This window comes from Seriola aureovittata, chromosome 10 (assembly GCF_021018895.1).
Source record: "Seriola aureovittata isolate HTS-2021-v1 ecotype China chromosome 10, ASM2101889v1, whole genome shotgun sequence".
In the NCBI taxonomy this organism is placed as follows: Eukaryota; Metazoa; Chordata; class Actinopteri; order Carangiformes; family Carangidae; genus Seriola; species Seriola aureovittata.
The window spans coordinates 1147005-1160178 of NC_079373.1; the positions used below are offsets into that span (position 1 = coordinate 1147005).

Here is a 13174-nt window from a genome sequence, read left to right on the forward strand (position 1 = left end):
AGAAAATGTGACGTGTGCATGCACGGGTGGAGAAGAGAAAGTGGGTTATATGCACACAGCATCTATCTGAAAGAAATCTTGTGTGTGTGTGTGCGTGTGTGTGTGCGTGTGTGTCTGTGCGTGTGCGTGTGCGTGTGCGTGTGTGTGTGTGTGTGTGTGTATTTGTGTGTGTCCACACCTTCAGTATCACGTAGCGACACCTTCCTCCTCTGGTCTCTGCTCTTCAGCTCTGGATGATTTATTCTGATTGTCTTACTCCGATAAGATTTATTTTTTTGTTTGTTTGTTTTTGTTGTTAATGGCATATTGAAGTCCATATTTCCTTCCATGATTTCTTTCCTATTGTATTGACAGTGTGGTGTAAAACACTTGGCAGTCGGTGTAGTTGATTGTAAGGTGGTGGGAAGCTGGAGGAGCAGTGGATGATCACAGCTCCACTCTTTGTGCGTCTTTCCACCAACACTGTACTGAAGTCAACAGGATGGACTCTCAGAACCTGCAAGGTAAGATGAACTAACTTCAACAGCTAAACTAAAAACAAATGGCTTTTAAAAGACTGTGCCCGTGTGTTTTACCCCGTGTGCTACAAATCACATATATTTCCACTTTATTTGCAGTCAATAATAAATCCTCCTTCCTGAAGGTTGATGTTCAGTTTGTGTTGCAACAGTTGTAGAGAGGTGATGACTCAACTCGTTGTAATACGTGATGCTGTCGAGTTGTATTGCCTTATACCATCAGGTGTTTCTAATATTTCGGCCTCCCTATGTGTATGAGTGAGGCTAATATTAGAAAGATGTGGTGTTTGTTTTGTATTTCATGGTATAAAACATGTTAAAGGTTCGTATCCTGGAAATCATCTGACATTTCCACCTTCGGTTCATCCAGACGCCTTCACTTTGTCTCATTTTGTTATGTTGCTGTTTTATGCTAAAACCATTTTTCCCTCATCAGTCCTCCATGGTGACAAGGTGAAAACGGAATTTAAACATTTTTGCAAATGAATTAAAAAGTAAAAACTGAGATATCACACTGACATAAGTTTTCAGACACTTTGCTATGACTCTTGAAGTTAAGCTCAGGTTCCTCCTGATCATCTCTGTTTCTACACCTTGACTGGAGTCCACCTGGTAAACTCAGCTGATTGGCCATGATGTGAAAGACACACACCTGTCTATATCAGGTCTCACAGTTGACAATGCAGATCAGAGCAGAAACCATGAAGAGGAAGGAACTGCTGCAGAGCTCAGAGACAGGACTGTGTTGAGGCTCAAAAACATTTCTGCTGCACTGAAGGTTCCTGAGAAGAACAGTGGTCTCCATCATTCTCACATGAAGAAGTCTGGAACAACCAGGACTCTTCTAGAGCTGGACCTGGACTAACTGAGATATCAGGGAGAGAGATGGTCACTCTGAGCTCCAGAGAAACCTCCAGAAGGACGGCCATCACTGATCTGGCCTTTATGTCAGGAAGTCCAGACGAAGCTTCTCCTCAGTGACAGTTTGTAAAGAAGCAGCTAAAGGACTGTGAGACTGAAAGAAACCAGATTCTCTGGTCTGATGAGACGACGCCTGAACTGTTTGGTCTCAGGTCTCAGAGTCATGTCTGGAGGAAACCAGACACCGCTCATCACCTGAACACCATCCCAATGGTGAAGCATGGTGGAGGCAGCATCAGGCTGTGGGGGACAGGGAGACTCAGGACCTCAGACCAGGCTGAAGGTTCACCTTCCAACAGGACAATGACCCTCAGCACACAGCTGAGACAACACAAGAGTGGCTTAGAGACAACTCTGTCAATATCCTGACCGGAACCCAATCCAACATCTGCAGAGACCTGAGAACATCTGTCCACTGAAGTCCTTAACAACCTGACAGAGCTGAGAGGATCTGCAGGGAAGAACAGTGTGAAAAGCTTGTTGGATCAGACCCAAGAAGACATCAACTGAGTCCTGAGTAAAGTGTCTGAATACTTCTGTCAATATGATATTTCAGTTTCTCCTTCTTAATAAAAACAGCATTTCTAAACTTCTGTTTTCACTTGTCATCATGATGTACTGCATGTAGACTGATGAGGGAGAAATGAATGTAAACAATGTTAGCATGAGACTGCAACATAAACTGTGAAGTGAAGGCTTCTGAAAACTTTCTGAATGCTCTGTAACTATGGAAAATCTTCAAAATAAAACTGTGGAGGACCCACTCGTAGAGTAGATATGTAGATAATTCATACTGCATCACATGTGTTAATTAGAGAGAGACCTGACTTCACAAACATCACTCAACTGTTGTACAGAGAAGAGCAAGGCTCAGCTTTGCTGTTAAAAAGGTCAAATCTTAGTGAATCAGTTACACAAAAGTCATTTTATGCCTAAAGTGTGGCTTCCCTGACTTCGGCTAACAGCTGTGTTTCCACTGTGACAGTCAGTGACTCTAACTGACAATAAGAAGGAAACATGACTCAAACTGTGGTTTGTTAAAACTGTTGAAAGGGGGAAGAGTTCAAACACCACAGGATTCTTTGAACTTAAGCTGTTGTTGTTTTGTTGCTGATATATCAATAAAATGGCCAGAAGAATTTATGAAGAAGAGCAGGAGCAAAATGTTTCAAAAATTTGACCTTCAATACAGAGAGAGAGAGAGAGAGAGAGAGAGAGAGAGAGAGAGAGAGAGAGAGAGAGAGAGAGGGAGAAGCTGCAGCCACTTGATGGAATTTATCATTTATACACACATTTAGTAAATGGTTTATAAGGTACTATAATGTATTGATGAGCAGATGTAAGGACAGTGGACAGGAAGTGTTCATTAATGTATAGTGTTTGTCAGGAATTCCCTCTTCTTCTGTGTTTTATTTGAATAAGACGATATATTTGTGGTTTTAAACCAAAAACCATCTCAGTGTGTGTGTTTGTGTTTGTGTTTGTGTGTGTGTGTGTGTGTGTGTGTGTGTGTGTGACTGCTTTATTGTGACATCACAAAGTCCCAGAAGTCCTGACGGCTGGTTTTAAGGCTCAGTTTCTGAATACAGGCTGTGTGCATTTCTCTGTGGACTGAGGCTTTGATACTTTCACAGTATTAATATAGAAGCTAGAGCTGATCTATAATCACACAAAACATGGACATCTGCCTTTAGACTATATGGAGCTTTAAAGATGAAACACGACTGAATGAATTTAAATTCAGTGCATATGAGAAACAAACAGCATCTGAAGATACAGTCCACTGAAATAGAAATAAACTTCATCATGAGGTTGAGAGTGGTAGTGATATTTATCTGTTAAATCTATCAGCTCTGTGATTTCTTTTCATGGCATTAAAGACCCCTGTATGGAGCTTACGCACAGGGTGTAACAAGTCAAGACTTTAACTGTGTCTTCAAATGACTTCAAAATCAAAAAAAAAAAAAAGAAGGTGAAATTTGGGCAGTTTACAACTGACAGTCTTGGGCGTGTTTCCTGATGGGTGATGGGTAATGTGGCTTCCTTGTCACCTGATGGCCAGAACAATGTAAATGTTTATATCATAGGCACCTACTATCCATATATTCTTTTCATTTGTACGTCTCTATAACTGTTTGTTGTTTTTGTTGTCATTTACATGTTTGTCCATAAAAAGAGAAGTTCAATTTATTTTAGAGGCATCAAACTCATGATAATGTCAACTTCAATCTCATGAAAATACAACAATGCTGGCCCCTGAAATGTATTTCTCAATGATGAACTGTGTCTAGTATGAATGCGGTAAGGTTAGTCACGTGATGATGGTGAAGGTCCAGCTGTAGTCATCATGACAGGTACAGTACCTGGGTTCAGTCGGCCTGGAGGTGACACTGCTGCTGTGTGTGTGTGTGTGTGTGAACAGATCAGATCTCAGAGCTGCTGAGGCCTCACAGAGTGTGTCTGGTGACGCCTGTGGTTCTGAACCACTCCGGTCCACCATGTGGGAGGTCGGCAAACAGGTTTGTGGTGAGTGACTGACTATAACTGTCTTTACTGTGTTGACTGTAACCAGGACAGGCTGACAGTTTTTATAGGACAGGATATCTTTGGATCAAATGAGCATGAATCATAACAGTGACAGAGCTGGTCAGTCTCTCATTATGTGAAACAGCTGACATATTCCGATACTTATTGACATGGCAGCATCAGTGCTGCCTTGATGTTAACCTTGTGTTGTGTTTGTTTTTGATATCAGATAAATAGATAATCGTGTGTGTGTGTGTGTGTGTGTGTGTGTGTGTGTGTGTGTGCGTGTGTGTGCGTGCGTGTATGTGTGTGTGTGTGAATGACTGTTGCCCACAGTTTTGTATCATACTCCTGTCCTGTTTAATCAGTCTTGTATCTGTATACTAAATGCTGAGGCAAAGCTGGATTATGAAGTTTATTATTATTTTATTATTTTTCTTTAATTCTGTCCAGAAAAATGTTGATATAAAATACAATTCAAGGCTTTTAGGTGCTGATCTGACTTGTTGAGGGGCCCTGAGTCACGTCTCATTTTAAAACGTCAAATTACCACAAACGGTGAAATAATGACCCTGTTCCAACACTGTGCATCAAACCCAACATGCAACAACCATGTTGTTCCTATCAGGGGAGCTACTGGTGTGTCAATCCCACAACTATTGTCTCGTTTCTCTCCTTAATCCTGTCTCTCTGTCTTAGGTCCTGACTCTGTGGAGAGGTTACCTGGTTATAAACAAGCAGCCTGTCAGGGTAAACCCCAACACAAATGTTAAAACATGTTCTAAACCAAACTAACTCGACATCTGAAGGTTTGAAATGACTTGTCTCCCTGGTCCTGTTCAACTGTTCGTTCTGACCCAATCATCTAATGTGTGACCAGACAACACTGAGGGACTGTGAGACGGGGGTTGTTGGGATGTCATCTGGAATCTTCTCAAACTTATGCTTTTATGTGAAATGTTCACCAGTTTTCTATCTTCAAGCTTCAAACAGTCATTCAGTGGAGAAAACTAATTTACGGACATTTTAAAGGAGGTATTTGTAACTTTTGCTATTGCTACATAGCCAGTGTTAGCATGAATAGCTGTTTACGTACCAGTCTAGAATAAAATGTTGAGGTTCAGTATCAAACTTCGTTACTTCACTCACCAAGAGCTGTCTCAGAGGTGGAAAGCAACCCTCTTTTTTTGTTTCTATAGCCGCGTTTCAACCAAAAAGTTCCAGGTACGTCTCTTCAGGAACTAAAAGGTTCCATTGTTGTCTGCGTTTCCACCGCGGCCTAAAGTCCCGGGAAGATTATGTAAAATGATTACTTGACATTACATTATTCACAGCACTTTGAGGACATAACATGAACGAACATACGGGAAAAATTGCATCCCGTATTCATTCAATACAGGATTTTCAAATACAGGATGATCCCGTATGATACGTGACGCGTGGCATCCTCAGCCACTCCTGTTGTTGTGGTCCTTTAGTTTTTTCTGAAGTCCTGTTTCAGTTTTTTTATCTTCTCCCGGACTTGTTTTGCGCTGTGGAAAATGTGTTTGCTCGCTTGCTCGCTGCTGACTTTTAAACATCGCGGTTGAAATAAAATACAGTGAGGACTCCACCAGTCAGAATTGTTCAGCACTGCAGACCACACCCCCCAAAGTTCCTGAACCTTTGGAAAGTACTACCCCCCGACCAGGTAGCTTTTTGGGGGTCGATCAATTACCCCGGAACTAAATTTAGACCCTGGTTCCTGCGGTGGAAAACGTGGCTTATTTCTATCACTTCTTTTCCACTACTGAAGATAGCATGCTGACTAGCTATCCCCAGCTCAGTTGGCTGTCTCGTCCCTTTCCGATACCAAGTCATTGTAGTGTCCAGTCTGCCCTGAAGAAGTAGTCCTGCTCCGGGGACCTGTTCAAACCTTTTATTATGAATGTAAATGTAACAACGGATGAAGCTCTTGGCAAGACTAACGTTGGCTATGTAGCAATAGCAAAACCTACAAATAGCAGCTTTAAAACTGTGATGACACTGATTGATTTCATGGTTCTGTTTTAATGGCTCTTAAGCCATTGTCATCTTTGTGAGGGCTAATTTCAGTTTTAAACCAGTTTCAGTTTTAAACTCACTACTTCCCTTGTTTGAAGGTTCAAACTTAGATTTAAAGCTCCATATTTTCCTCTTCTTCTGTGTTTTATTTGATGTGTTGATCCATAAGAAGATATATTTGTGGCTTTAAGAACACAAAACCATCTCTGTAGTTTCACATCTCCTCTCCTCTCTTCTCCCTCTTCTCCCTGTTTCTGTCTGGCTGACTGTTTTCTGAGTGATCCAATAAAAATATAACAGATTTCAGGTAAAAACCCAAATCCTGCAAGGTTGGATGTTGGGTCCAGGTGGGCGTGACATCACAAAGTTCCAGAAGTCCTGACGGCTGGTTTTAAGGCTCAGTTTCTGAATACAGGCTGTGTGCATTTCTCTGTGGACTGAGGCTTTGATACTTTCACAGTATTAATATAGAAGCTAGACCTGATCTATAATCAAACTACACATGGACATCTACATTTAGACTCCATGAAGCTTTAATGTAAAGGTAGAAATTAGGTTTAGGTTAGGGTCAGTGAGATTCCACCCAAGTATAGGATAGGATGTTCTTGTGTGTTTTGACATATGTGTGTGTCAATCTGTACAGGTGGAGAGCACTTTCAGCTACCTGGAGATTTGCTCCATCAACATTCACAGCCTCACACAGGTACAGGAACAGCTCCGAATAAACTGTGGCTCGTGTGTTTTTGCTGAGAGTAATAAAGCCTGTATGATGTCATGTGTGTGTTGCAGATTGTGTTGGAGACAGACAGGCAGACTTTGTCTTTCAATGTACTGCACGTTGAGGATCTTGAGGCCATGGTCAGTCACATGACCGCCTCATTAAAGAGGATCTTCCCTGATTCATCTCCAGGGTGAGTCTCACTCAACAAAGATGTCTGAATGCACACCAATGAGTTGAATTCATGTTCTCCAAGTAGAGTTTGAATTTGAAGAGGCCATCAGGTGAAAATGTGAACATTACACATAGATGAGAAATAAAAGTAAAAGCCAGTCTGCAGGGTGTTAGTGAGGTGTTGTTCCTCTACCAACAATATGAAATATTTCAACTACTGAATGGATTTAAACATCTGACACACACATTCATGTTTTCCTTGGGATGAGTTGTAGTAACTTTGATTGTAACAGATAATCAGCAGGTCAAAGTTTGAGTCTGTCCAATACTCTGGTTCCTCACCAAACAGAGCTAATGACCAAATGTTAGCATGCTACCATGCTAAACTACACCGTGAACATTATACGTGCTAAACATCAGCATGTTAGCATTGTCATGTACAATTGATAACATGATGTTAGCACTTGGCTCTGCGCCTCACACAGCTGCAGTAGACTCTAGTCTTACAGTGTATTTCTCCTCGCCTCCTCAGGAAGCTGCTAAAGACGATTCCTCCGGACATGCAGCAGAGACTCCTCACACTGACTGCTGTGATAGAGGAGCAGCTGAACAGTCAGCCCGGCTCCTGTGGTACGTGCCTTTCAGGTTACAGTGTAGGTGATTGGATGTCTGATCAGTGTTTGTGTTGACACTAAGAAGCCATGTGTTAGTGTGCCATAAAGCTTGAGATTAACCTTTACTTTATGAAGTGAGGGTCAGCTGTTTATCTCGTCACTTTTTCAAGTCATATTCAAGCTAATTTGAACTGAATCCATAAACTGTAGGCCAATATCATTTCATACAACAAGCTGGTGGTGAATTTTAAGAATGTCCTCTGTTGTATGGGCTCAAATTAGGGTAAAAAAAATATTTCAGTTTGTAGTTGTAAATCAACCTTTGTAAACCTGTAAAATAACCTGGAGGGGAAGAGGAAGTTTTTTACAAATACAAACCATTTATACAAAAGTACAAATTCTTCTGCAGATTTATGTCACAGGTTTAAAAATGTTGATTTACAACCACAAACTCTAGAATTATTTCTGAACATCACTTTATAAGCTCAAGATTTTTTTGACCCTATAACTTGAGCCAGTGCCGGCCCGTGGCAGAGGCAGTATAGGCGAATCCTAGGGCCACCATCATCTCGAGGGGGCACCACAAATGGTGGAAAATGTTTAACTTTTACTCTTTACTTATACTATTGCAACTATTATTTTGAGATATTACACTCAATATTGCTCTCTGGGGAGGATGGGCAAGTTATCTGACGTGACCCCAGAAAAGACGCTGTATCTTTCATCAAGTCAAAACGACCAAAGCTCTCTGGTGCCCAGGGTAAATGAACAGGCTATTGCATTGGTAGTTACTGTGTTAACTTGCTAGCTTACTTTTGGAAGATAGTAACGTGGTTTGCTCATCAATAAATAGCTCGAGTTAACGTCAGTTAACGTTATTCCCACTTTAAATTCATCAGGGAAATTTGGAAATATTAACATTATGAGTATTCAGGTGTTGTTTTCACCTGCTGGCTGTATCATACATTTTATTGACATCTGGTCAGCCAACGTTTGCCCTGCTTGTAATAGTCACACAGAGTTACTAAACTGAAATGAAAGTGTTCATTCATGCTGCATGCCATCTTCATTTACTCCTGGCAAGTAACATCGAGGCTGATGTCTACATGTCTAATCTTCAATCTTCTTCATTTGTCAAAAGCAATTTTTAACACTTGTGAGATTTATCAAGAGGTGTGAGCATCAGCCTACATGTGAATTAGATTAGATTAGATTAGATTAGATTAACTTTATTTATCCCACAACTGGGAAATTCATTTACCACAGCAGAAAAATAAACATCTATAGAATAAACATCTATGGAAATATACAACAAAAATATACCAAATATACACTAATAAATACAATCTACACAACACACATGATATGTACATGAAAAAGTGCAAGTTTGCACATGGTCAGGAAGAGCAGGAGTTGTGGAGTCTGACAGCTGCTGGAATGAAGGACGTTGTGATCTGAGCGTCCCAGCGGATTGTAATTATACAGGGCCAGCCCAAAACCTCTACTATACCACTCTGCAACATCTGAACATTACATGTCTCAAAACTGATATTAATATAGTCAAGCAGATGAAAAGAGATATTTTTAGAGGCATTTCTCTGTGAAATCTCCAAATTTTCCACCCCAACCCTAAATAAAAAGTTCTAAACACACACATAATAAAATTCAAGCATTTCTGATATATAAATTACATATAGACACGCTGTGAGTAAATCTGTGTCAGTACTACATTCACCTGCCGAATGGAGACAAAGACATGTGGTCACCTGATCGCTCGGGTAGGGACACTGTGCAGACATGAACACAGGCGGCTGGATCGAGTCAATATGAAAGCGAGACACTAGTGGATTGTCAGCACCAGACAAAACTCGCCCATGTGTGCTGTACAACACATCATGCAGCTACATTAAGCATATTGCATTTGCAGTTAATATTTTTTGTTTGTGCAATAATTTTGAATGTCTTCACTGGTTTCTTTAACATCCTATTTTGTTCAATGCCTCATTTATATTGTATTTATAATTTATTTTATGTCACTTGTTTCTTATACTGTTTTTATTTAGTGGATTATTTTCTATCTAAAAGAACAGATAATCTCAAAGACAGAGCTGTGCAGTTTCTGTGTGAGTGTATGAACATTGGTTGTGAAAAACAGACTGTGATGCCGGGGGGGGGGGGCGCCAGCTAAAACCTTGCCTAGAGCACCAGATTGGTCAGGGCCGGCACTGACTTGACAAGCCCATACTGCTTGATCACAAGGTGAACTACATCACACAGACTGAGGCTGTAACAGGTCATTACACTTCAGGTTTTTATTTTTTCCCCATGTACAAACAGTTCTTCGACTAAAAAGTTACAGGGACAGAAGCTCTAGTATCTAAAAGAAATATATTGTATTTGCAGACAGATAGAGTGTGTGTGTGTGTGTGTGTGTTGTGTGTGTGTGTGTGTGTTCCTCAGGAGGATTCTCTGATACCTATGCAGCTCTGTGTGATTTCAATGAGATGCCCTTCAGAGAGGAGATTCAGTGGGTAAGTCACTGTAACATAAACCACTTTAATATGTCCCGTGTTCCAAACTTCACAGCGAGGGTACAGGTTTGTATATGGACATTAGGGACATGTCCCTACCAATATTTGAGTGAACTCATTCACACTATGTTTGGAGTGAAGTCATTAGTTAATTCCGATGTGCCCTCCCAGAGGCTACGATTTAGATTGGCTGACTAACTGCAGGCTCAAGTCATGTATAAATATCGCACTTACTGACAGACACAGAGGAGGTGAGAGTGGATCAAGGTGCTAACAACAGTAAGTTCAGTCCAGACTTCAAGCATGGGTGAAAATGTAGTATTTCAGATGACTCCCTAAACTGCAGCTCACATAAATTCATGTAGTCCATGTCAACAGCTGTTGTACTTTGTAGATATCATACCTCCAAAAATGAGACATCATGAGCTTCTTTACCACAGAGAGCATATGTAATAGATAGTAAACTAAACAGCCAGCAGCCACATTGATTTAAAATGAAAACTTGCTAGCTAACATCACTAGCTTTACACTATTACATTGTTAATACTGGATTAGCAGCATTTTACGGTTGTAGCAGGTCAAGGTGGAATTGGTTTAAATCAGGGGGAAAGGGGAACTGCAGCACTGGTAGACCTACTGAATATAAACATGTTTGAGTCTTTTCCATTTAAAAGTCATTTCCTAAAGTTACTTTTCTTGTAGTCTTTCATCTGTTACTGTGTATAGTTTTTATGTTTATCTTAAGAAACCATTTGGTTGACAGCATTAAGAAGTCTTCTTTGTTTTGGAGGGGTGGCAGGGCTGTTGAAAGCAAACCCCTTGCTTCACAGGCACCATAAAATAATTAAGTGACACTTCATAGCTACTTGACAATAACTGAATGAAGCATGGCTAACTGCTTCCGCAGGATGTTGACAACATCTACTACATCCACAACTGGAGACAGTTCAACCTGCAGGACTTCAGCCACTTAGACAGCAGGTGAGATTCTATACAGAGCTCATTACAGCTCATACAGCTCATTCACCCTGTTTAAATCCTCCTCCTTGTTTCTCATCTCCTCTGCTCTCAGAGACTTGGCATTAGCAGTGGCTGCTCTGTCCTTCAACCAGTGGTTCACCAAGATCTACTGCAAAGAACTCAAACTGGTAAACTCTCTTTTCAAAAGATCGCTGACAAAAAAAGTAGAGGAGGCACTTTAGATGCAAAGAGAATCAGTTTATTCCATGTGCAGTAGGTGACACAATATGAAGTAGTGTGATGATGATATATTTGGGTCAAAGGACTTTCATCAGTTTGAAGGTCAAGAGATCAGTCGAACAGCGATGACCAATCAAGAGGAGGGAGGTAAGATGCAAAAGGTCTTTTACATCAACTCAGGAGCTACCTGAGTGTGACCTACATGGAGAATCAGAATATTTTCCGTTATGCTACTTTCTGCTGCCTCCAGTCCTCACTCCTCCATCCTCTGGCAGCGACCGAAAAGAGGGAGAAAACAGGCGTCTTTTGGCTGACGTAGAAACACCCATCAGATCAGCTGACCAATCAGTAACAGATTGAAACCAAAGGGGCGTTGCTTTCTGGTAAAACTCACACACTTCCACAAGGGATACAAGTGTGGTTCCTCCAGGAGTGACGGTTCAGTTTCTGGGTTACGAACTAGAGCAGGAGTAGTGAGTACGGAGGGAAGGATAAATTAGCAGAATGGAAAGGACCAGTGATGATACATGTCTGTGTTGACTTTTTTGTTAGTACAGGACACACCCAAAAACCACTTGGAGCCTTGTTTCCCGTAATTACATTTGCAACACACAAATGTAATATATGTACATACATTGAATTTCCATGTATGACATATATTTACATATAAAATAAAAACACGTGTAAAAATGATATATAAAACCTATTAGAAATTGGAACAATTTCATATATTGAAATATGTCAAGCCCGTACAAATGTTAATGTATATATGCCTTGATTGTAGACGTATGTTATGCAAAGCCTGTCAGGACATGTTGATATTATAAACAGTAGAGTCCAAAAGTCTGACACCACTTTCCCAAAATAGGAAGATAGATGTGTTTAAAATGAATGAGAAATGAATAGTAAAAAACTTATATATATGGTCACAACGTGTTATACCATTTAAAAATCCATCATATTTTTACTATATGTACATATACAAATTTTACTATGGGTTTTTTATATATGATATAAACATATATCTCATCTTCATATATCCATAGGATGTATCTATGTGATAGTAATATATCCCCTTACAGGGGACATTTATGACAACATGATTCCTGATATAGGGATATATACATCATATACTACATTACTATATGGGGCAACTTGATACTGTCTTTCTTTAGACCCTGCCTGCCTGATACTATATCTCTCAAACTCTCAAACTTATGCAACTTATACTTTATTAAAGTAACCATGGTGACAAAGGTAGGTACGCCGCTGTCAGTACAGTCCATGTGTTTCTTGTTGTAACCATGACAACCAAGGTCCAGTACACCTGCTGCCGTAGAGGCGCAATTTCAAGAGAGGGTTGAAGGAAACGACCGTTTGGTTATTCTGGTTGGAGGAACTGAAGCATCATCCCACCAGGTTCCTGCAACGTCTCTCCTAGGTCCAGGATTCCTGGACAACTTATTGGGAATCTTTGGGAGATTCGTCATAACATTTCTCTGCCCTGAGCAGTTGAATCATAAAATACCAGACTAGACGTTTGTTTTGGACCTGTCTGTCTCTCTGTCTTTGTCCCTTCAGTCCGTAGATGTCCAGCAGCAGCTGACTTTCCTGCTGTCCAGATCTCCCAGTCTGGAGGAGCTCTCCCTGGAGGCCAGTGGACTCAAACTGTGAGTTTGTGTGTGAGTGCAGAGACATAGGAAGGCAAAGGAAACAAACAGAAGACTTACAAAGGTGTATCTGAGCAAACACGCAACTCTCCACTTCTTCAGGGATTCTGCTCAGTGACCCATGCTTAAGTTTAAGACTGGTTGTTTGAGTCTGTGCATCATGTTAAAGTAGATTTTCCCTGGAGAGGGATCTGAAGTTGTACAGATGATTCAGAGCTTTTGCACAGGGTCACCCAAGCCACAGAGGAGGAGCTCAGAT

The 13174-nt window shown here is 40.7% G+C and overlaps 1 protein-coding gene across 2 annotated transcripts in view; it reads left to right on the plus strand.

Moving 5' to 3' along the window:
* Positions 1–254: 254 nt before the first annotated feature.
* carmil2 (capping protein regulator and myosin 1 linker 2) overlaps positions 255–13174 on the plus strand; it is a 61098-nt gene continuing 48178 nt past the window's right edge. The window contains exons 1-10 of one of the 2 annotated variants that reach the window (XM_056387941.1): positions 255–503; positions 3862–3965; positions 4665–4715; positions 6652–6711; positions 6798–6919; positions 7433–7530; positions 9975–10045; positions 10953–11026; positions 11118–11193; positions 12827–12915. In XM_056387941.1, the coding sequence (XP_056243916.1) occupies positions 482–503; positions 3862–3965; positions 4665–4715; positions 6652–6711; positions 6798–6919; positions 7433–7530; positions 9975–10045; positions 10953–11026; positions 11118–11193; positions 12827–12915 (767 nt within the window). In that variant the 5' untranslated portion in view covers positions 255–481. The remainder of the gene's footprint in view (positions 504–3861; positions 3966–4664; positions 4716–6651; positions 6712–6797; positions 6920–7432; positions 7531–9974; positions 10046–10952; positions 11027–11117; positions 11194–12826; positions 12916–13174) is intronic. The other variant, XM_056387940.1, reaches the window with a different exon arrangement.